Source organism: Miniopterus schreibersii (assembly GCF_964146895.1).
Source record: "Miniopterus schreibersii genome assembly, chromosome: 2".
NCBI lineage: Eukaryota > Metazoa > Chordata > Mammalia > Chiroptera > Miniopteridae > Miniopterus > Miniopterus schreibersii.
In genome coordinates this window covers 8,173,905-8,198,494 of record NC_138102.1, presented here as the reverse complement: position 1 = coordinate 8,198,494, position 24,590 = coordinate 8,173,905, and the positions used below count along the sequence as shown (strand labels likewise).

At 42.5% G+C, this 24,590-nt stretch overlaps 1 protein-coding gene across 10 annotated transcripts in view; it reads left to right on the top strand.

The window, feature by feature from the left end:
* Positions 1-24,590, top strand: part of SORBS2 (sorbin and SH3 domain containing 2) — a 143,537-nt gene that overhangs the window by 109,069 nt on the left and 9,878 nt on the right. For 9 of the 10 annotated variants that reach the window (XM_081127211.1, XM_081127216.1, XM_081127212.1 and 6 more), the window contains 6 exons: positions 204-391; positions 7,053-7,141; positions 8,504-8,550; positions 9,178-9,292; positions 9,372-9,500; positions 10,449-10,652. In XM_081127211.1, coding sequence (XP_080983337.1) covers positions 204-391; positions 7,053-7,141; positions 8,504-8,550; positions 9,178-9,292; positions 9,372-9,500; positions 10,449-10,652 — 772 coding nt within the window. Of the gene's footprint in view, positions 1-203; positions 392-2,670; positions 4,261-7,052; positions 7,142-8,503; positions 8,551-9,177; positions 9,293-9,371; positions 9,501-10,448; positions 10,653-24,590 lie in introns of all 10 variants that reach the window. The other variant, XM_081127209.1, reaches the window with a different exon arrangement.

The window sequence follows — 24,590 nt, the reverse complement described above, 5'->3', positions numbered from 1 at the left end:
GCTCTAAAAAAATAAAGTCGATTAATTTTTTTTAAAGAAATGATTATAAAGAGTGTTTGATATCAGGGAACGAATTCCCAAAAATGCAGTGTGGAATTTGGGGTAAGAGTTATAACACTGTTACTAGCATATCCCACCCGTCTTTCTGGCTCAGGTTAACCTCCACCAACGCCAACCAAACTGAAGCCGATCCCTTCTTTCAGTTCTGCAGGCCTGGCCAGTGACTTCAGAAAAAGGAGGAAGAGCGAGCCCGCCGTGGGGCAGCCGAGGGGCCTGGGGGACCCACGGGCCAGCAGGACCGGCCCCAGCCGGGCGGACGGCCCGGGATCAAGCGCCACCCTGACCCAGTCTTTCATTAGTTCTTCCCCTTCCTCACCGTCCAGAGCAAAAGGTAAACAGCAATAAATTGAAGTGTAAACAAGTTACTAGTGTGAGCTTTACCCTGGAGTTCCCTGTGAGAGCCGGTCCAGCGATAACTGCCCGGGGTAGTTAGCATTTACATAAGCGCTGGAACCATAGTTCTTCCTACACAGACCAACTCAGGTTGAGCCATCTGAGTGGCCTCAAGGACTCTATCGTCTGTTAATGCTTTTTTCCTTCCAAACATATCATTTGTGGTTTTGGGGGGGGGAACAAATTCAAGCCATCAAATAGTTTACTGTCAGGCTACTAAAAGATTACATTTATAAACATATGCAAAATTAATCAGATTTATAGAACAGGAATTAGAAGTAGCAACAGAGACCGTCGTTGCCTAAAACATAAACTGTTTTTTATTATTATTTAATTCTATATAAAATTTGTCTAACCTGTGAAGTCATTTCTTTAGTCATCCGCTCTATATTTTGGTCAATATTCAGATATACAGTAAAATATCCATATTCTGCACGGAACATAGTGTTCAATCCACGGCAGTACCGTAGTGAGAACTACCTGGTTTTCAGTCACATTATAAAACTTAGACATCACCAAGCCCTTTCTCCCTATGACCTGTCTCCTCTGGAAATTCAGTGAGTTGTGCTGAAAGGGAGCAAGTCGCCCCTTCAAGTCTCTGAAATACTGTTGAGCCCATTGCTGCCACCGTAGCAGGGATACTGCTAAGATGGAGACTGAGAACTGAACTAGGGTCCCTAGGACGTAGGTCTATACCAAATCGGGGGCTCCACCGTCTCCTCCAGTCTCCTGGGGTTTAAACACACAGAGAGGGAATCTGAAATGTGTGAGGAAAGCGAGTTCTAACAGAAGTTTCCATGAAAGAGCACAGATTCAGCTGCATGCATCAAATGTAGGCACTAAAGGTATTACCCATGGTAGTTAAAGGTGAGAGGTAGCTGGTTTGCGTGCAGAAGGCAGGCTGGTTTTGATGCTTGGAGTCTGGACAAACGGAAGACAGCAGATCTCTCCCATGTCCTAGTAAAGCCGTGAATACTAACTGGAAGGTTTGGAGGGAGTGAGCCCCTTTCATGATGCCTTTCCTCAAATTAACAGGGGCACATTTATGCAAGCAAATATCTTAAGGTAACACAGAGGTCATAAAATGCCATTGGTTCCTTATGCTTGGATACCACCCAAAAGTTAAAAGAATTCTGATTGGTTTAGATATTTATTTTTATCCTAGGGAGTATTAAGCCAATTTCCTTTCCCAAATACTACCTATCTACTTACTTATGTGCTTATCTACTTCTGAAAATTTGGGGGAAGACTGCAAGGCAGGAGCCGTCAGTAGAGATATTTTCTTCCACTAGGTTTATTTCCAAGAAGAAAATGTCCCATTAGATGGATTTGGCCTCTCACTTATTAGTTAATTCAGCAAAGCAAAAGAAAAGAGTTTTTCCATATGTTCCAAATTGAGGTCACTTTTAGCTCTCTATTGTCAAATTGCAAATGCATTTTTAAAAGACCTTCCCTGGAAAAAGGCAAGATGCCTTTACCTCTGAGGAAAGTTTCACATTATATCCAGTTATCCTTATGAGAACCTCCCTAGTAAAAGTTTCTAGGTAGAGCAGTTAAAGAGGTAAATTGTTTTATTTAAAGAGATGCTAGTTATTTTTTCCTAGGAAAAAATGTTAGCAGCAACAGTTCACAGTGTCTGGATTTTTCAATTTTGGAAAATACTTTGTCTTATAGCTTTTTCTATCTAGTTCCCATGAAAAATTAACTCATACAATGTAGGAGTTTTAATTAAATGTAAATTTATAAATTACACCTTCCCTTTCTATTATTATAGATCAAATGAGATTCAAACCCTGACCTTACTAAGTTGCTTAAATCTGTATCACTTTTGGCATTCACTGTTAGACTTTTAAATTACTACCAGGTCGTGCTATTAGCTTATAAGACACTATATTGAATTGGGGGCATATAATATTTGCAGAAAGATGAAGTATTCAATAGAAATGGGTTTATTAACTACACCAATGACTTTTTATGCCTGGTTTTGTTCATTCTAATATCGATAAAGCTACCTTCATTGAGAAAGCAGTATCGTGCTTTAGAATTAGACTGTTTTCTCCAAAGTTGAAGCTCCCTGTGTAACCACCAGTGTCTAGATTAAACCATGCTGCCTTCTCTTTGCTGTGCTGTCTGATGCTAACTAACGTGCTCTCCTCCTTGTGAAACTTTTAACTCCTTCGCATGTCTCTCTCCCACCACGCTGCTCTGGACTAAAAGGTGGGGATGATAGCAAAATGTGTCCGTCCCTTTGCAGTTGCTCAGGGCTCAACGGTAACCCCTCCAGCGAGGCGGATTACTGTAACACTTACCGACAGCACCTGGACGTGCCGCGGGACTCCCAGCGGGCCATCACTTTCAAAAACGGCTGGCAGATGGCCCGGCAAAACGCCGAGGTCTGGAGCAGCACCGAGGAAGCCGTTTCCCCCAAAATCAAGTCCCGCAGTTGCGATGATCTCCTAAACGATGATTGCGACAGCTTCCCTGACCCGGCGACCAAGTCGGAAAGTATGGGTTCTTTGCTCTGCGACGAGGACTCCAAGGAGGGCTGCCCGGGCCCATGGGTGTCCCCCTACCTCCAGGAGGCCCGCAGCAATGGCAGGTCCCGGCTTCGCCACAGGGCAGCCCACAATGCCCCAGGGTTCCTGAAAATGTATAAGAAAATGCACCGCATTAACCGCAAGGACCTGATGAACTCAGAGGTGATCTGCTCCGTGAAGTCGAGAATCATGCAATATGAGAATGAACCGCACAGCAAGGGCCTGCTGCAGGGATGGAGCCAGTGCTCCGCCGAGGAGGTGCCCAGGGACATGGTCCCCACCCGCATCTCTCAATTTGAAAAGCTGATTCAGAAGTCAAAATCCATGCCCAATTTAGGAGACGAAATGCTCTCTCCTGTGATCCTAGAACCAGAGCAAAATGGTCTATGCCCCAAAAGGCGGTTTTCCATCGAGTCTTTGCTGGAGGAAGAAAGTCCAAGCAGACACCCTTGTCAGGCCCAGCGAGGCTGCAAGTCCAAAGCCCTGGTGCCCATTCACATTGAAGTCACCAGCGCCGAGCAACCGAGAACGCACGCAGAGCTTTCCGACAGCGACCAGGACGGGGTGGTGTCCGACCACAGCGACTACATTCACGTCGAAGGGTCGTCCTTCTGCAGTGAGAGTGATTTCGATCACTTTTCTTTCACGTCCTCTGAAAGTTTCTACGGATCCAGCCACCACCACCACCACCACCACCACCACCACCATCACCGGCACCTCATCAGCTCCTGCAAAGGCAGATGCCCTGCCTCTTACACCCGCTTCACCACGATGCTGAAACACGAAAGAGCTAAACACGAAAACGCCGAAGAGCACAGAAGACAGGACCTGGACCCCGGCCTTTCGAAACTCGCGTTTCTAGTCAGTCCCGTGCCTTTCCGGAGGAAAAAACATTCGACTCCCAAGAAACAGACTGAAAAGGCAAAATGCAAAGCGTCTGTGTTTGAGGCTCTGGACTCTGCCCTTAAAGACATCTGTGACCAAATTAAAGCTGAAAAGAGAAGGGGGAGTTTGCCAGACAACAGTATCCTGCACCGTCTTATCAGTGAACTGATGCCAGACATCCCCGAAAGGAATTCATCGCTCAAAGCTCTAAAAAGGAGCCCCACGCACCAGCCTTTCCACCCACTGCCTCCAGACGGTGCAGCTCACTGTCCGCTGTACCAGAGCGACCGTGGGAGGATGCCTCACAGTGCCTCCTTCCAGGACATGGACACCAATAACCACAGCTGCCACCACCAAGACCACGAGAGTGCCCTGGGTCTCCAAGGTGGATGCCCCTTTCTTTGTTACTCCCTGTGGTTCAGATGCCCACCCTCCAGCTCTTTCATTTTCCATTCTTCCATCTCATCATTCCTGAGCTGTGAGACCGCCCACATCGTGGCTGTGCAAACGTGTCTTACTGCATAGTTCTCATTTGCCCGTGTGGTATTTGGACGTGATGTGTGGCTTAAAGTGATCACCAATTCACAAAAATTCACTCATTCGAAATCAAAAGGGAAAACCACTTTGTAGCTTAAGGTTAGGGTTGAAACAATCGTTGGTCACAACACAACAGGGAATTAAATGTTTTACCAATTTAAAAAGACTTCAAGACAGAAACCATAATTGATGATCAGTATCCTTAAGAGATCAACAACTTTGCATTAGCTCTTTTATTGTTGGGAAATGTATCAAAATCCATAGTTTAACAAATAGACTTTTCCTTGATTTTTTTTTTAACTTTGTAGTCATTCCCTCAAAAATTAATTTGCTCACATGTAAAGGACACAATTGGTATAAAATTTTTGTGAATGCATCTTTAAGCTGTGTATGTATATATAACAGTCTTATTTCCATCACTCAGTGTATTCATCATCTGTTCCATTCCATTGCTTACTTTATTTATTTTCTATTTCTGATAAAACAATTCTATACTGACATTTGAATCAGACCATTTAGGTTAAAAGTGACTCTCAACTACATTTTAGTAGATGGGTTAGCACCTTCAAGTGGCAACACAAGGAAAGATAGCAATTTCAATACAGAACACATTTTTTTGAGGTCTACATCACTGAAAAGCACAAGGTGTTCTTGTGGTGCACCTGTTTCCTACGTAGATGCTAAGAAGTTGGAATATACATTCCAGGGTGGAACTTGGATCGTCAACAGAGAGTCTCCTATGCACCAGACACCGCAAATGTTTTACATACATTATCCAATTAACACTGGAATGACAGGTATTAGTATTATTATAAGCACTGTTTTACAATGAAGGAAAATGAGACTCAGAGAGGACAATAAATTTGGCCAAGGTCAAGTAGAGAGAAAGTAGCAGTAACAGATTCAAGGTCCCCAACACTTCAGAATTTGCAATATAGAATATAATCTCTACAGGCAAAAAGGGGGCATAATTCAAGCTTCATATTAATGTGATACATGGCTCAGTTGTTAATTCTCATTGCACAAATTTACTATATTATTAGTATTTATCTTTGCTCTATCTATACTATGCAACATGATTCAAAAACAATACATTAGAATTTTTAAAATCAGTTTCTACAATTTGAAATTTTCACTGACTGAGACATGTCAGAGTCTAATTTTTTAATAAATTAGCTACCTTTTCCAGTTACTCAAAATCCTGGTTTAATCACCTCTCAACGTTATGTGCAGATAAAGTCTGTACTGTCATTGAGACATGAGTTGAGAGGGCTTTGGAATGCATTTAAAGGGTATTTTGTATTTCAATAAAATATTTACATTTCCAATTTTGCTCAGCCCAAGTGAAAACAGTTTCTATTCCATGGGTTAGTAAAAATAATTTAGAATGTATTATCATTATGAGAGCCCTGTGATCATAAAAGTATATTAATTTACAATGAAAAAAATACTGCACATACTCCTCTAGTGTATGAAAATGACTGGTGGCGTTCACCTGAAATATTTATGGCGACGTTACCTTCCCAAGCCTAGAGACTTTGGAGTCCACGCCTCACACAGAGCTAGACTTTTATCTTTAGCTGTCATGTAACCGACACCCCACCTGCCATAAGCAGACAGTTCTTCCGTGTAATCAAAGCAGTCAAAACCTTAAAGGTTTTCTATTTATGAATCGGCACTTTTCATTTCTTTCCGGATGGATTTATTTTTATACTTAATATTTCTTGTTATTTGATATAACTTATTAAAGGAATAAGAGAAAGAATCTACGAATTCGAGCCAGTTATACCGGTAAAATTTTATAACAGAGACTACCGGGATACTTTTAGCTACCTTTCCACATATAAATGGAAGGTAGAAGATACCGTTAAGAGGCCCTTGCAGTCATAACTCTGTCAAGTAATTAATTATTTATACTTTGCTTTAAGGGGAACAAAGACAACTCCATATTCATAAGCAACTTGGTAACTGATATGACTTTCTATTTAGAGACTTTCTATCCCTCTGTCTCTTGGAATAAATATTTGCTTTCCGACGAGCTAGCTGAGCACAAGGAAAGAACAGAGATAAGGCCTTTTAAGCATTAAGCCTCAAGGTGACATTTCAAGACTCAATAAACATTTAAAAACAGAGAGACAGAGAGAGGATGGCATGACCATAGTTCGGTCATCATCATATTTTCTTTATTTTTCTCCTTCTCTTTACATTTTTAAATTGTTCCACAAAATGTTTCCGCTTCTATAAATTATTGCTGTTCTCCATCTTCTATAGGCCTTAGAATAGTCATTGTAAGTTGGACGCAAAAGAATAGAAATAGAAAATATTAAAAAGCCTTTGAGGTGGGAAATCCTTGCAACTAGGAACTTTCTGGCCCAGGTGCTGCTGTATAATTGTATCAGCAACAGTTAGATTTATATGCACGATTATCATACTTCTGCGACCTCAGGTAGCTTTCCTTTGGAAATGCTCTGTTTTTGTGTCTAGTACAACTTTATGATCACCTATGAGTTTTATACCCATGTTCTCCATTGTGGTGTCTCCCCGTATTTAAGGGGAAAAATAGTTGCCACCAGGGAAAATGGCTCAACGGGTCTGCTTTTAATAGGTGGATACTCACTCTGGCCCTGTCCTTTCCAATAGACCGCGAGTCCCCTAGGAGTTACTCGTCCACTCTGACTGACCTGGGGAGAAGTGCACCACGGGAAAGAAGAGGAACTCCAGAAAAAGAGGTAGTTAGCTCAGCAGCATTTGAATTTTTGTCAACAAGATACCTGATAAAGCACTTGCCAAAGTTACACCCAAAATCAGTAAAGAACCCAGATTGAAAACGTAAAATGACAATGGAGAAACTCAGAACGTTTTCCCCGGAGCCTGAGCAAGGGACTGGAGCAGTTTGCATTCTGACCCTAGCTGCAGGTCTTCCCCAGCTGTGGTCCAGCTGTGGCAGTGAGGCCTCTGCATCTGGACCTCACACCCACGAGTGAACAGTTGTGGTCTAAAAGCATCTTGAGCTGGGCCACCCAGGAAGGAAGGAGGTTTCCCCTGGCCAAGGGATGGAGGGGAGAGCCTTAGGTCAACTGTGCTGCAGATCAATACAAAGTCTACATAAATCATTTTTGCTGGCCTGCTTCTGTTGGAGGGGGTCCCTCAAAAAACCACTGTCCCTGGGAACCACCTACTTACTGGCTCTTAACCAATATCCTGAGCCAGGCTGGAGCTCTCATGGAGTCTGAAGGCTGGTCTTGGACTGGAAGTCCCTTCAGGTGTATCTCTATAGGTGTCTGATAGAGTCCTGTGCCCATGGGACAACCCCCCCCCTCCCCGCAAAGAAGTCAAGAATGGTCCAGGTTGCCTACGTTCACCAGAACCACAGGGGGAAAGACTGGAACGAGGGCTTACTGAGAAGCAGGGAAGGAAGAGTTGGAGTAGCTCGCTCTCCAGTAGAAGGGCTCCAGGCAGATCTGAGGGCCCCAAGTTAGTACCAGGCACGTGATGGGGAGCACACGTCCCATCACATCGTGTCTAAAAGACGAGCAGCCGGTTTACTGTGTGCGGAGCTCCTGAGCCCTCCAGGGAAAGCAAGACCATCAAGCATATACTTTGGCCACTAACTAGCCTCCCCGTGATAACTGGGCTAATAGTTCTCTGCTACTATGTTAATAAGTGTTTAGAAAAAGCAATGATGACTTCCTTCCTTTCACCTGTCCTTCTGCTATGATTCAGAAGGAGCTGTGTCAATGCGTAAGACATCCATCAACCGACCCTCCAGTTATCCCTTGGTTACAGCCAAAATTCTACCTGGGACAGAATCCTCTATGGGTCTTTTCTTCCCCTATTCTGGCACTCGTCTACCTTAGTTACTAAGATGAACTCTGACATTCAATAGTTATGGTGATAAGCCATCTATGATATTCCTGCTGTAGCTTAAATATCTAAATGAAAAGCTGGTTTATTCATAAACTGCATACAGAATTTACAGTATATATTTTTAATCATTCCTTGAGCTTTCATGTCTCTTTCATTCATATGAGCTTTCTCGTAGGAAATCCAAATTTTAAGTTAAGGCTAATCAGTTACCTTCCTTTTTTCAGAAATTGCCTGCAAAAGCTGTTTATGATTTTAAGGCTCAGACATCTAAGTAAGTAAGATAAGTATTCATCATATGATTTAAGTTGGCCTTAAATACTTTCGTAATACTTTAAGAGAGAAATATTGCAATGGGACGTGTTACAAACAAATTCCTCATCAAGATACTCTACTCAAATGCTTGTCAACCAGCTTTAAGGACCCACAAATAAAAACTGTTCTGGTATTGACATTTCTGTGCTAGGACTAAATGATATTTATTTTCCTTATTGTAAGCTTTAGCAGGTGAAAAGGAGACAGAAAGAGAGAAAAGTAACCAGCTAGCTAACTAGTTCACTAGCTTCAGAAGAAAAAAAATTCAGTCCAAAATTAATCCATCATTATGCCAAGCTTTACAAGTTCTCCACTATAGTCTATCCCCACCTTTAAATTTTTGTATTAATCTACCTGTGACTTATATCAGTCGTGTTTATACCTGTCCTTTTTGAAATCATTTCTAAAGTGGTAATGTTATAAATGAATTCTAAGAATTTGTAAGGAGAACCCTTATCCAACTGGGCTGGACAGATTTTTTATTTTTAATATTCTAAGTATGTTTCCCAGCTGAATGCAGGTCTAGTGATCTTAAGAATAATTGCTCTACATTGAGAAAAAAACCATGGGAACACGTGTCTTCCAGGGAGCTCTCGTTTAAGAAAGGAGACACCGTGTACATCCTCAGGAAAATCGACCAGAACTGGTACGAGGGCGAGAACCACGGGCGAGTGGGCATTTTCCCGATCTCCTACGTGGAGGTGAGCCCTGCCCCTTCCCGCCACGGGCTGCTAACCCCGAGGGCTCCCGGTCAGGCATAAACGGCTGTTTTCCCCGCAGAAACTCACGCCTCCCGAGAAGGCGCAGCCCGCGAGGCCGCCTCCCCCGGCCCAGCCTGGAGAAATCGGGGAGGCTGTGGCCAAGTACAATTTCAGCGCCGACACAAACGTGGAGCTCTCGCTGAGAAAGGTAACCTGGCATGCCCGCCACGGGGCATTGGGAAGGCTGTGCTTTCAGGACTAACATAGGCCGTCTTCTTCCTGGGGCATTTTTGCATTTTCCCCTAAAGAAAGGACCAAGGACTCCCTAGGGCTGCCCTGAGCCACTGTTTCCCGCAGCTCCCTGTGTCCGGGTGGGGTCCCTGTGGGACTCAGAGCTCCTCAGAGAGACTTTCCCTCCGTGGAGTAGCCTGGGGGGCCCCGGATCCCCTCCCAGGGGTGCCTGGGCCTGAGCACCGTGGAGTTATGCTCGTGGAAAGGCCTCGGAAGGAAAAGCACATCAATATACTTCAAAACGTTGTTGCTCTGCTGCCCTGTCATTCAACCTTAAAAAAGTTAACACTACTTTTATCTTGGAATCAAGGAAAGGCCCTGAGGTAATGAAGCTATTTCTTCCTGGGGAGCATTTTTCCTTCTCTGGGCCTCATGACTGAGCCAAATTTCGCCGGAAGCCTGTCCAATCCTAGTACCTCTTCCTAACTATGGAAAAGACTGTTGAACTTGCCGCTTGGCGCAGCGAGGATTCGATGAGTGTTTTCGCCGCCTGCTAAGCAGTCGCATCCATCTGTTCGCGGCAGGGGCATGTCTGCGCGCCGCACAGACGAGCGAGTGGTCACATGCAGGCCCTGCTTTTTGACATGACTTACACAAGTCATGCCACACTGCACCAGTATGAACATGCATAAGCCCCTTCACATTAACCAAGCATCCTTAGGGAAGGACGTCATGAATGGTGATTAAATTACATATATGCTGATAAGCTATAATTTGGGAATGAACCGAGACTTTAGTTGCATTCTCCCAACTAAATAAAACGTTCCCAAATGGTAAAGTAGTCTTTATTAGAAAACACTGGCAATTATATTTTTTCTGTGATCACAGCTCTATTTATAATGTATTTTCCTACTGTTCATTACAGGGAGATAGAGTTATTCTTCTCAAAAGAGTTGATCAGAACTGGTACGAAGGCAGAATCCCAGGAACCAACAGACAAGGCATCTTCCCTGTTTCCTATGTAGAAGTCATCAAGAGGAACACAGCCAAAGGTGTGGAGGACTACCCCGACCCTCCCACACCCCACAGCTACTCCAGTGACAGGATCCACAGCCTAAGTTCAAACAAGGTAAGAAGACACTTAGTATATCAGTAGGACACCTGGGAGCTTGGAGTAAGATAATAGGTGATTTTAGGGCATTAGACTAGAACAAAATCTTTATTGTAAAGCAAAAGATTTACAATGCTTCTAAGTGTGAGTGAAAAGACAAGTCAATGTAATTTAATTTTTCTTATGGGTGCTGGCATAAAGGTTTAATGCTTGATTCTGAGAATCTCATTTTCAAGTTAAAATACTGAAAAAAGAAAACATTAGTATCATAAGACCCTATATGATATATATACATAAATATATCTGCTTTCTGAAACTAAATTTTCTTGAAACTTGACTTTTTTCTAAAGCTTAATTTTATTTATATATGTATATTTTATGTGGATTAGATACACATGTATGTATACGTACATAAGCAGCTATAGATAGATCGATAGATCCCCAAATTGTTTGTTTCAACAATACATGGTAACTAGGTTGAAAAAATTATATAAAAGTCTTGAGATTTTTTAATATAGGAATAGAGTAAAATTTTTTAATTAAACTCTGTGAGTTTATTTATTAGTATGAGTGGAAATGTCATTGGTCATTAGACATCTTCATGTGTATTTTATTAGTTTTAGGATGATTATGTGCCAGTTCTCACTGAGCTAGTGGCTGAAGATAATTACCTTTCTCAATATCTAGTCTAAAAGGAACTTTGCTTCCTGAACTGGTTAATTTAAAAAAGCTATTCTACTTTCTTTACTCATAATGTGAAATTTTTTCTTAACTTTTCTGTTAAGTTATAATATAGTACATTCTTCTTATGGATGGTATTTAGGGGTTTCTTTCCCCTTTTCGTTAACCTCCAAGTATAAAACTTTAAATTACCAAGGAATTAGTTCCGAAATATTCTAAGTACTACCCAACATTTTAAAAAAATGCATGAAGTTGCATAATTTATTAATTTGTTAATAAATAATTAAGAGCAGGGCTAGGACATGGAAAAATGAACCATCTAGAGCCAGCAAAATAACATCAACACATCGGACAATAAAGTGCGCAGCGATCTCCTATTCCAATGCAAGACCACCCCAAGGCAGCATCCACTTGAAAATGAGTCTTAGAAGGGTTTCATGGAAGTAAATAATCCAAGATCTATTGTAAGAGAAGCATTTTCTGTAAAAGGGCAAAGGCCAGGCATTATATTCATTCTACTTCTCTTTGAAGACTGGGTGTCAGTTGTGGGCTAATTACTCTCAGCCCTTTCTCACTGGGTAACGGAACCATTTGGCACAGAATCAGTCAATTCTGTTTGATTGGTTATAAGGTTTTTCCAGAATCTTCTTTTAGTGTATTTGCTTTGCTGCCAGAGCTTATCACTTAGAGGTTGGAAAGATAAGAACCTTCGTCCACACAGTAGTTGGCTTATCCACTATTCGGTCTTCTTTAAACAAACTACCAGATCAGTCTCAAAGCAGCTACGCCTTCAAATAAAATTTTGTAAGAAAGAATAGCTTGTATCTCTGTGAAGGTTTATTTTAGCATTTAAGGAATTCTCCCATAACGTCCTAATTAATATTGTGGCAACGTACTTTTTTTATCACAATCTTCTAACCTTTGTTGTATGATTTAAATGTATTTTCTATTTCTTAAGTTTTTTCTTAGAACACCAGATTTTGTATTTTATACATAGATTAATGTGCAAATTGCATGCATAACAAAGTACTGTTTTATTCTCACTGCTGGGGGAAAAATATGTTGAAAAGCTGACATCCATAAGGTGGGGAGAAAAAAACACTTAATGGTTTTACTCCATCTGGTAATCGATGCTGTGATGTCATTGGCTTAATGAAGGAAACTTCTCGGTAGTGTTGAACTCCATCATTTTCAGAAAAAGAACCACAATGTACTTCTAAACGATGACATCCAATGTATGCTACAGATCCTGTTTTCTAACTGATATTTGCAAGTAAAGACAAGGATTCATTAAGTGATTTATGAATCACTATTTGACACACTCAAATCACACTTCTCGACATAGCGTATTTTAGGGGTGACTCATATGTAAGTTGATAATATTTCTGATATTCCTGATTTTAGTACAGGAGAATCCAATTGTAGTGCTTTTGGAAGACAATTATATGATTTTTGTATCATAGGTATATGTCTGTGATACGGGTACCCCAGGATACTTAATTTGACTTTCAGTAGAAACAAGTCCATTATAAAGCTAAGCACTTTGAACCTGTCAACATATATTGTGACTATGGTGGTAATGACACTGTAGTAGTAACAGTGATGGGGGTAGTAATGACAATGACGGAATTTAAAGATCTTTCTTTCTCATCCACATCATATTCCTGTCCATGAGAGAAAGTAACAAGTAATAATCTTGAATTATTATGTATTTCACAGGCTTTCCAAATCTATCATTGTGTTGCATTAATGCAGAACATAAAATAGGATTCTGGCCAATAGGGAACTTCTCTGGGCTATCAAAGAAGGCTTAGGTCATTTCTGTCTCATTAAAAATTAAACATACACAGGACTTGCTAGGAGTGTCTGTCTATCCAGTGATAGAACCACGTGTACAGTATCACTTTGTATCAGGTGTTAAGCAGCCTTTAGTCCTAATCTTGCGTAAAATGATCACATGAGTTTTATGACACTATCTCATTTATCCCACCACATGGTGACATGACATATTTGCTTTAAAAAAAACCCCACCAGCTAAATAAACTCTATTAACACCCCATTCCTATTATAGGACACAGAAGTCAAAAGTTAGGTGGGAGGTGCATTGTGCACTGTGCACTGATACACATTAAGGCCCCCGGACCCAGGGTGCTGCGTGCAGAACCACCAACTCATCCTAACCACCACCGAGAAAGTGCATCTCCACAACTTCCCTGAACATTTTTTCTTTCCAAACCAAAATCATCTACCTGGAAAGAGCTAAAGTAAAATGTCACCCACCGGCCTCCCTCAAGGCCTTCATATGTGTGGCCCGTACCATTCTCTCCAGTCCAGTAACAACAGATACATGTAGGAGAATGTTACTGAGCAGCCCCTCTAGACCTTTGAATGAATTTACATAAAAATTCTGTTTTGTCCAATATATCCAGAATATAGCAATCATACTAAGATACACAGAAGTATACTTTTACTCAAAAAAAATCAAGCTTCATAAATTATACCTCCCCAAATTTACATAAAATGTCAGACTTTTGAGCGAGATGGGAGTCCTAGGAGATTACTCCCACTAACATATGCTCCCTTTCAATGTAATCATTTACTTTGGATTTTTTAAAAACTTTGAAGTAGTAGTTAGTTAGTGTAAGTTCAGTTTCCTTCTGATCATGGGTTTCTGTTCTCGAGACATATTTTTCAGGACTTACTCATTTAGAAATGTGTTAACGTACAACCATGTGAAAATACTTGATGCCATATGTTATAGTCACCTGGTGAACATAAGTGAGAAAATTACGAAAGTCCCTCAGATTTGGCAATGCTCCTGGAAAAAAGAACACTCAAAAAATTCAGGGATTGGAAAAGTTTTAATGATTGGTTTTCATTCTACATTAATATTATCTCAAAGTCATTTCTACTAAGTCAGTATCTGGGAACCTAGTTTGAAAGAGGTAATCGGTTAGATCTCTCACGGTTTTGCCGCCTGTCTTTATAATCTCTCTGACAGCTTTATTTTTTATCATTTGACACGAGACCCCTTCCGAAGACTAGGAGAGCTTCGTTTTCCAGATAACTTTCTAATCGACATGCTAATGGTTTTACGTATAGTTAAATTCAGCAAAGTATCTTCAAATCTACACCACGGCATAAAATATTTTTTTGTACTCACTACCTTTCCTGCATTTCTGTCTCTGTGTTTTGATGCATTACTATTTTTTTTTTCTTGGTTTCTTTCTTTCTTTTACTTCATAATCCCTGCTCATTTCTAAGTCGGCTTCCAGGGAACCAGTCCCTCCTCTCACGCACCCAGCTTCACCCGTCCAGGGGTGGCTGTCCCTGACAGCTCAATGTCCCCCAGCAAACCCTCTGGCCCCATCACCACCTCCTCTTCTGGACAGCATCTTGGATGAATTAGAGAAGCTTGGTGCTTTAGCCTTATCAGATGACCAAGCCGATCTCCTTGAGGAGATCACCCTTGAGATTAAAGAGGGGCCCTCCGTTCCCCTCCCGTCGCCTCCAGCATCTGCGCCTGCCAAATCACCTTCCTCTCGGCCACCTTTACCTGGCTCAGGTGTGACCTCAGCTACAGTCCAGCCTCACAAGGCAACGCTGGTGCAGGACCCCAGAAAGATAACGCAGAACAAGGGTGCAGACTGGACACAGATGAGAAAAGCCTTCACAGGCCCCGAGAGAGCGCCCGAAGTCCTCGGGGACAAGTTTGTGGCCTCCACACACACAAATGTGGTTCCCTTGCCCCAGACCCTCCCTGTCATTGGAGAGGAAGAGGAGGACACCTGGGAAGGGGTGATGTCAGGCGCCCGAGGGGGGCTAGGCCCTCAAGACCCAGACGCCTCGTGGTGCAGCCACAGTGGCCCAGAGGTGACACCAAGCCTGTACATCCACGAGGAGGAAGAGCAGAGGAAACCTGCCTGTCTACAGCACGCAGTGGCCACCCTCACAGGCCCTAGAGCCCCCAAGGAAGACAGCAGTGCCGCCCAGACCAGCAAGGAGGTACCTTAACGTTGCCTGATGCCTGCAGAACTAACCCGCCCCACTACGAGTAGCTAGTGCAGGGAATCCCGTCACTCAGCAATGCTCTAGGAGTTTTCTTACAAGAAACAAGCACGGTGTGAGTCAGGGGTGGAGGGGTGTATAGAAGCACACCACGTTTTAATAAGATGCTGGAAGTGTAGAATATAATTCCAGTATTTATTTACAGCTACAAATTCATATGGAAAGTCTTTGCAATTTATAAGGCTAATTTTTCAAAATTGGTAATGAGAGCGAATTGCTGAGCTCTTACTGGGTGTCAGACACTATTTGAAGAACCCCACGTCTTTACCTTTGAAAAGGTGGGTGACATTATCATCTCCACTTTCAAGATGAGGCAGTTGATACAAAAAAGATCAGTCCAATTCCAGGGCGAGAAAACTATACACCATACCTCTGATATAATGGCAGCGGAAGGAAAGGGAGGCAGGGGGGGAGAGAGGGAAGATAAGTGTTCTGTTCCCTCTCAACTCTTTCTGAAGAGGTCATTTTCTTCCAGTTGGTGACTACTAAAGAATTGGGTCCTGAATTTTCATTTAAAAAACAAAGAAACTTGGGCAATAATTTTAATCAATAAAGTGAGATAACACCCTAAATCTTTAGCTTGTAAAATTCCCTCTTAAGAAAACAAAAACTTGAATATGTAACCTGTGAATTAAATAGCAAATACAATTACTGGCAAATATTGAAATTATGAGACAAAAAGAATGAATAATTCATATTATGCCACCATGCAAATCACTTCCCTCCATGGATCCTCTCTTGAAAGATTTCTGAAAATGAAAATCATGTTTAAACCCCATAGTTTGCTATTAAGATCTTACCGGTAACCAATGCGGAGGCACTTGGCCTACACAGGGTCTTCTTGGGCTCAAATAATGGTCAGTGCCCACGAGGCCCCTGGACACTCACAACACCCTGAGGCTTGGCTGCTCCATAACCAGGAGAGGAAGTGTCACTGACCAGAGAACCCGGCCACACCTGCATTTCTATAAACTAAACACACTGCTTCATGATGGAGATCAATGCAGTCAGACAAGCATGATTCTAAGTTGAGTCCTTAAATAACTAATTTCTCTTTAATTTAACTTTAAGACATGATTATGGATGGGTATGGGTTCCTAGGAACTTCTACTTGCCTGTAGACCACGAGGGTTCTTACCTCCCACATCAGAAAGATTCCACTGATCACACCGATTGGAAATGTTGAGTGAAATTCAAAAGAAAAAGTCAGTGCTTTTACAGCAAGAATTCGTCATAAATGTCGCTTTATTTAAATTTATTTAAACATGGGGGATATGATCTAAAGACCGGCCGTGTAACCTCATTCTGGACACAAGCATAACCTCATCTTGTCTTTCCTCAATATTTAAGCCACCTTCACTTTCCTCGGGAGATGGACCGTCCACACCTTTCCCCAGCTGCCTGCTTCCCCCCCCTCCCGCTCCCCCTCCCCTGGCCTCTGCCTCTGAGCTGGTCTCCACGCTCCCTCAGCCTGCCCAGCCCTCCTCTCCTCCTCTCCTCCCTAAACACTCTTATCAACAGGACATAACTTCACCACCGTTAAAGGTAACTGCATCTTGCGTGTGGTTTCTTGCATGTCTTTAAATGGACTTGATTAATTACGTGTATGTATTTAGGTTTGTGCCATCTCACAAGATCTAAAAAGCCATGTCAAGACTGATTGCTAACTTTTAACCTCAGCAGCATGGCCTCTATCCAGAAAGTTCAAAGATATATTTGCATAATGGCTATACCCACAGGGAGGGGAAAAACAAACTAACATTTATAGAAGAATAAAAAGGAATCACTAGATTTATTTTTTTTAAGTTGAGGTCACCAGGAGAACCATCCCGTTCAAAGGCACCTGTCATCCTCTGTCACTTCTCAGTGGGCTCATTGCCTCTGGTTCTTCCCACCCATGGGCCAGGTCAGGAGAGCCCAGGGCAGGACCCACGGGCCAGGTCAGGAGAGCCCGGGGCAGGACCCACGGGCCAGGTCAGGAGAGCCCGGGGCAGGACCCACGGGCCAGGTCAGGAGAGCCCGGGGCAGGACCCACGGGCCAGGTCAGGAGAGCCCGGGGCAGGACCCATGGGCCGGGTCAGGAGAGCCTGGGGCAGGATGCTCCTAGTCAGTGACCGTCTTAAGCCTTTTCCCCCCACAAAACTGAAGTCCATGTTTAAGGATGCAGGAAGCAGCTTCTTTCGTAGGAGTTAACAAAGCATCTGCCTGAGACCTGCAGGCTGCAGCTCTACTGCTATTTAACTCCCCCTAAGGATAGTATTTTAAAAGATTTTAACAAAATGAATGACTAGCCTTGGAAAGAGGCTGAATGACAGTCATTAAGAACGAATGGAATTATTCCATCATGGAAAAGTTTTGCTTTTATGATCGGAATGATTAGGCGAAAAGTGATAGACTTCGGGCAATAACTGGCCTTCACACTCAACCTTGAGAACCTGACACGAGAGCCTCTGCAGAGAAGTGACAGAGCAAAGGCTGTCCTAGGAAGAACCGGCCCCTGGGAAGTACCACTGAGGCGAACCTTCCAAACCCCAGTCATAAACCCACCCTCCAGAATAGTCCGACTATGTGAGTCCCTCTTGCATGAAAAGAAAAATGTATGAAAAAGTGGAATCCTTCTTTGAGGTTTTATCTTAGCCAGCAGGAAATAATTGGGACATTTTTAAGATAATACTACTACTTGAATAATGCCTAAGACTAAGAATTTGCCTTCCCCCCTCCTTCTGTGGTTTTCTTTTTAAGGCAAAGTATTTATTCCTTGCCTTTCATTACGTGTTCCCCAGCCTTTAAGCTCAGTCAACAAAGGGGAAAGTAAGTTTAGAATCGGAGTTCTCTAACTTAGAGACGGAGGGCTCGGCATTGCACCATGTTGGACAGAGCCAGGTTCATTTTCTTGCAAGAACCCAGCTCATCTCCTGCCTTCTCCAGGTTTCAGTCACTGGCGGGATGTGAGGAGAGAATGCAGTAAAACATCACAATAAAGATGTTTTAAAAGAATAGCTTAATAGCTACCTCCAGGAAAATGAAGTTGTGCCTTTTTTTCTCTATCACATATTTGAGAGCAAATGTTCATTTTTAATCCCCCATTGAGTTTTTCGAAACTTTGTAAATTACTTTACTATCCACAGAGAGAATATAAGCTGACCGGAGTTATCTTTGCTTGTAAATATAAATACAAACGGAATCGACTACGAATTTTACACCATTATGATTGCTCCACCCTGCATCCGACACAGAACAGACTGTGCTGACCTGAGTCCGTTACGCAGGCTTCCTGGCCCTTCCACATCAAGGACATTAGAAGCTGAGCTCGCTACACAGGAAAGGACCCCGGCACTAAAAGCCAGGAGAAAATAAAATTGTAATAATGGTTTAATAGACACAGGAGAGTATGCATGAGATCCTTACAACTTTATCAACCCCTCGCAACCATTTTTTAAATGAACCCATCTTAATTTAATGCAATTTTATTCTTTTAAAGAATTTTCTGAGACAATGTAAGTTTGTCACATGTCTTAGAAAATTTTTCATAGTTAAATTTACCATTTTTTAAGGAACAGAAGATTGAAATGTACATATAAATAATGAGTTTGAGAATTGAATCAGAATCCAATATTTTCTCGAGTCTTTCAAGCATCTTTTCTTTAAATAATGGTTTTCATGATAAAATTATACTCCTCAGCTTTTCTGTAAGCTGAGCTTTCAGTTCCACCTAAGAGAATATTTTGTAAAAGAGACTGACAGCGTGAGGACTCAAACTGCAATGGAAGTTCTTAATGAGGAGCTGGGAAGGCTCTTTCTTGGCTTCTTCTAAGAAATGCAGTTACCGTGGTCCCATAATAAAGTCACCTCACCCTAAAACTATCCCATCAGAAGGTGTTCCCCTTGAGCACAGTTTCCAACATAAAATTAAGCCCTAACTCTTGCAAATATGTGCACATGATCTCACCAGCTGTTTATCCGCATCATTCCAACAGCTAAATGGTATTTTTCTCTATGAGCCCTGATGTTATAGACAAGCTCCTCTGTATTAATCAAGATTGGGGTAGCTGCAGTGCCAGAAAACTCAAAATAATTATAGCTTAAAAAAAGGTGGAAGTATGTTTCTCTATGCATAAATGTAAGCATCCAGGGCTGGTATGCGGCTCCACAGTCATTAGAGAACCCAGGAGATCCCGTTTTCTTTTGGCACAATCACCATCCTCAAAGAGAAGCTCCCACTGCACGCCACAAAGTGGCTGCACCAGCTCCAGCAGTCCCTCCCTCATTCCAGCAAGCAGGAGGGAGAAGAGAGGAAGGGAGTTTATACCTCTTGAAGGCCACTTCCCAGAAACTGCACAATATCCCATCTGTCAGAATTTATCACATGAGCACATCTAAAAACAAGAAAGATTGGAACATAGGCTTTCTTCAGGATGGCCATGTGCCTACCGAACACCCAGGATTCCATTACTAGGACGGACAAGGTAGAGAATGGGTAGTGGACAACAGCAAGCTCTCCCTGCCACAACCATAAAGAAAAATGCCTAACGCCTTTCATCCTCAGAGACTGCAGATTTTAGGTCAGTCATCACTACTTATTATGAAAATTTTCCTGAATGAGAGTTGAGAAAGCCACATGCTTTTATTTAAAAGTCCTTTAGTCTGCTAAAGCTCTCATAAACCAAGTCAAATACCACACCATATATTGCTAGATCTTGTCCACTATTGGAAAGAAGATAACACATACACACAAGAACAGTTTGCTTACTCGCTGTCACATTAAAAATCTTACTTTGAAAGAATACCAAAATAGTGATAAGGTGTTCAGAGTTAGGACAGTATTTGATATTTAATTCTATTTCATTTTCCCCAGAAAAATCATATTTTCTTCTTCTATGTTTGTCAGAAAATTTCCCCCGACAAAGGATTGGCACTTTCTGTGCACTTTGATACATAGTAAGCAAAATTTCTCTCTCACTTTGTATCTGTTCAAATAAGCATGAAGAAAACAGGTCAGATCTGAGGGTGCCTTGAGCCCAATTGTTCAGCGTCCTGTTAACAGTTTTCTTGTGTGTTCCTGGCCATGTTCGTTGCACTCCAACATCTTTTCCCTGCCAGCCTCCCCTGTAAACCTTCCCCTGCTCTGCTGCGAGTTTGGGTCCCAGCAGGGCTGATGCCTATGGTGTGAGGGCAGGGGCGGGGAAAGCGGCCTGCGGCGGGCAGGGCCCTCCCTGCTTGGCCGCCCGCCGCCCGGGGCCTGGCATGCTGCGTGTGCATGAAGGTCGCAGCAGGCTCCTCCTGAGGCTGCAGAGTGAACACATGAACTAACGAACTTCTTGTGGCTCTTCCAGGCCGATGTAAAAAGCGAGGTATTTGTCTTGGGTAAGCCTCCGCGTAGCCCAGTGATGTCTAGGAGACCCTGCAGCTCGCCTGTCGGAGGGCTCGGCGGCTCCCACAGGGTAGGGACAGACGCCCGCCTCGAGCCAGGCACCCCGGCCACAGGCCACACGCTCAGGGGGCTGGCCCGTCCTGGCCTGGCCTGGCCCATCCTTGCCTGTCCTTGCTGTGCTGTGTCAGTCAAGCAGGGTAGAGGTAACCTTGCGATGACGCGTCCAGCTGATGAGCAGCAGCGACATCGCATCGGCATGAAAATCCTATCCTAAGTGTTTGCGGAACGTGCTTCCCTTTTGTGTGCTGTGAGCTCCCCCAAATCCAGAAGGACGTGACCAGACTCTCTGCTAGACCACTAAGGGTGCCGCCTGTGTCCCCACGTGGTCCTTGCTGCTGCACAAATGTTCTCTGTCAGTCTGCGCTTCCCAGTCATTGTCTTTTGTGCAAAGGACAAAGCAGTTGCCGATCAGATACAGGCTGGGGCGAACGTAGGGTTACAGTTGCTCGTGTGGAAAACAATACAAGAATTAAGAAACAATTACACAGCAATGAACTGCCTCGAGTACTCACAACTGTAAACCTACGTCTGCCCTGCCCTGTACTGAACTCACACGCTCCCAGTAAGGTTTGCTCCTGCCTCATTCAGTTTATTTGGATTCTTTTAAACCCGTGAGCCTGGTTGCAAAACATCTCGCTGCTCTGGTGATGTGCGCTTCACCCACCCCACGACCCTTCTGAAGCCGGCGCTGCTCTGGGTTCTAGGTTCTCCCAGTCTCTTGACAGCCTTGATTGAACGTAATGGTCAGGTTACTTGTCTCTTGAACCACTTAGCTCTATAACGCGGAGAGCACTTGGCAATGAGTAGATTCTAAATGGTACTATCCACTCTGAGGAAGGCAGCCAGGGGGGCCGGGGGTGTTCGTCTCTGCATAAGCCAGTCCTTTCCCCATTTCTATCTTGAGGGACCCGGTTTAACCCTACAGGGTCTCAGGGTCTGTTACACAGCTGTAGGTCTGTAAGTGTTTAGGGGCTTCATTGCAAAGAAAGTTGCCTTTTCTGCTCTTTAAAACTATGGAGACTGCTCTGTGTTTATGCGGTCGTTGTATTCTTTGTCTCTTTGCATCATAAGACCTCGTTTTGTTTCTGGGGCAGAGATGTGTGTTGCCATAGAGAAAGAGGAATGTTGATTTGAAGAGATTCTTAGGCTCCACAGAGTGCCAAAAAAATAAAAGCTTTTTCCATAATTAACATGAGCATCCACGAATTTGCCATGGGTCAGTGATGACATGGTATGCTTCGGGTCACCTTAAGTTTTTTTCTGTTGCCAGATTTTTACACTATGTGTTTGTATGTTATATGTGTTGGTTTGGAACATAAATATTCTCTGTTCTTTAGATTTATGCAAAATTTGATTTAACTTCATAATTTAAGAAGGAAAAATGGGCCTATATGCAGAAACAGCACTGTTGAAGAAGAATTTCACCTAATCCTGGTTGGCAAGTGCTACAACCAACATTTTCTGGGGGGAAATTGACTTAAGGACTCTAGAACTGCTTCTAACTCCTTCAGAGACTTTTCCAGATTAGTATTTAAAGTAGCAGTCAATCCAATTTAGGAATTACCTAATACTGGATATAGGTAACCCTCCAGAGATGCCTCTGCAGCAACACAGGTAAAACAGATGGATTTCGGACAGACTGCCTCACCTTCTGAGCTAGGGAAGCATATATTTTACTGAAGCCAGGGAAGTACATGTTTTACTGATACCAGAGATTTTAGGATATTTCAGACCAGCTTCTGGTATGATCAGTGGTTTGTGATTTGGTTCTGTTTTTGAAAATTAGCATGTGCTTAAAACCTGTCTCAACTGTATCCATTTTTGACATTAAAAATAGCTCCACTAAAAGAGAAAACATAATTGTTACGTTTCCAAGGGGAAAGTTAAATATTTAGGCTTCCATGAAAACAGCACGATGCTCCATTGGGTTTTCTAATTTTTATTGTACTCTCAAGACTCAAAATGATACAAGCATGCTATAATCTGTTGACTTGGAAACCACAGTTATAAAGTCACAGTTCACGGGAGCCTTTCTGAGTGTCACGAATGTGTATTGTTCTGCATCTATTGCGAAACTGCTAAGTTATGAGTAATAGAAACGCCTGAGTAGAGGGTTGAAATAGAAATGATCACAGACCAAAAATTCTGGTGGCCAAAGAGCGATCCTTTCTCAAGAATTTAAAACGTGGGAAGGGAAAAACATGGTCAGAAAAACAGATGGATATCGAGTCCACGTCGCTCTGTGGTCTTTAAAATATTCTTCCAAAATGAATCCAGGCTGAAGGCACTTGGTGAGAGCTAAAGGCCCGAGCTCTTAGCATGTTGGTGCCACTGCTCACCATTAGGTGGCAACAGAGTGCAGGCACCTTACAGATCAGATCCCTCCCTCAAGGTTTACGCCCCGGTTATAACCCCCAGAGGGCGAAAGATAGACCCCCTAAGATAATTTGCTTGCTTGTGTATCCACACAGAACAGAAACAACTGCGTAATGGAAAATATAAAGATGCCGATTTTAACCAACGTAGGCCATCACAGTCATCTTTTATGCAATAAAGAGTAAAAGTCAAAATTATAATTCTGTTTCTTTTGCTTATATGTGATATTAAGAAATCATCTTTGGGTTTTGGCTTACTGATCTGCAAAACGAAGCTGAATTATTACTGTTTTTACATGACTGAGACACTTGAGAATTATCCAATAAATGTCAATTGTCGCAGCTGTCTGAGAACTGAATAAGTAGGGTTGATGATGGCACTTGTACATAACCCAGGAAATAGGTCTGTGGACATGTGGATTCCTTTATGGATTCTCTGAGGGGGACAAGCAAGCTCTTAATCATATCTCGTCCAACTCCTTGATTTTAGAGATCAGGAACCTAGGGTGCATGTCCAAGGTTAAACAGTCAATGCCAACACCAGAAAGACATAAATGTATCTGTCACTGTGAGTTATTCCCCTAGTGACCAAATACTTTTAAAGTAAATTAATTCAAATGCTGTAATGGTCATCTTCCCTCAACACTGGTTCCCAGGTCTACACATATGCACGGAAATGATTCCTGTTAAAGATAATGTCACGGAAGTTCTAAAACTCACCATTATAGTAGATACACGACTTCTATGCTAATAACAGCTGTGCTAAATCCCGGCCTGAGAACGTGAACAGTTTAGAAAACTGGTGATTCAGAAAAAAAGGAAAAGGTTGAAAAAAAGGTAAGGGAAGGTCCTTTTAAAGACAGAAAAGACAGAGTGGGGAAGCTGGGTGAAAGCAAGACATTACTGACCAGCACATCCAGGAACACAAGTTCTTGAGAGGTAAAGGCATGTGGAATTAGGGAGCCACAGACCTCTGGCCATAGCCCAATTTTTACCATTATCAAAGGGGTGATTCATTTAAATGACCTATGAGATGAGTTAAATTAGCAAAATTGTAAGGACAGTAACAAAAAGGCGCTATACTGATTTTAAAAGTAGATTGTTTTATACTAATGAGCAATCTGATTTTTAAAGTTGTATTCACGTTTTAGCACAAGGAAGCAATAAAATTCTTTACCTAGCCCCAGATGCCACAAGTAAAAGTCAAATTGTTACTCAACTTAAAAGAATTCGAATAATTTAAATATTTGGAAATAGACACACCATTTTTAGAGCACAATGAAATATATTTTACAAATATATTTGTTCTTCGGGCAAGAACAAATAATATTTATTATTTATAACTTCCCTGTGCACCAGAAGTGGTACTATGTAACTCTTTTTGTGAGAGAAGAGTGCCTG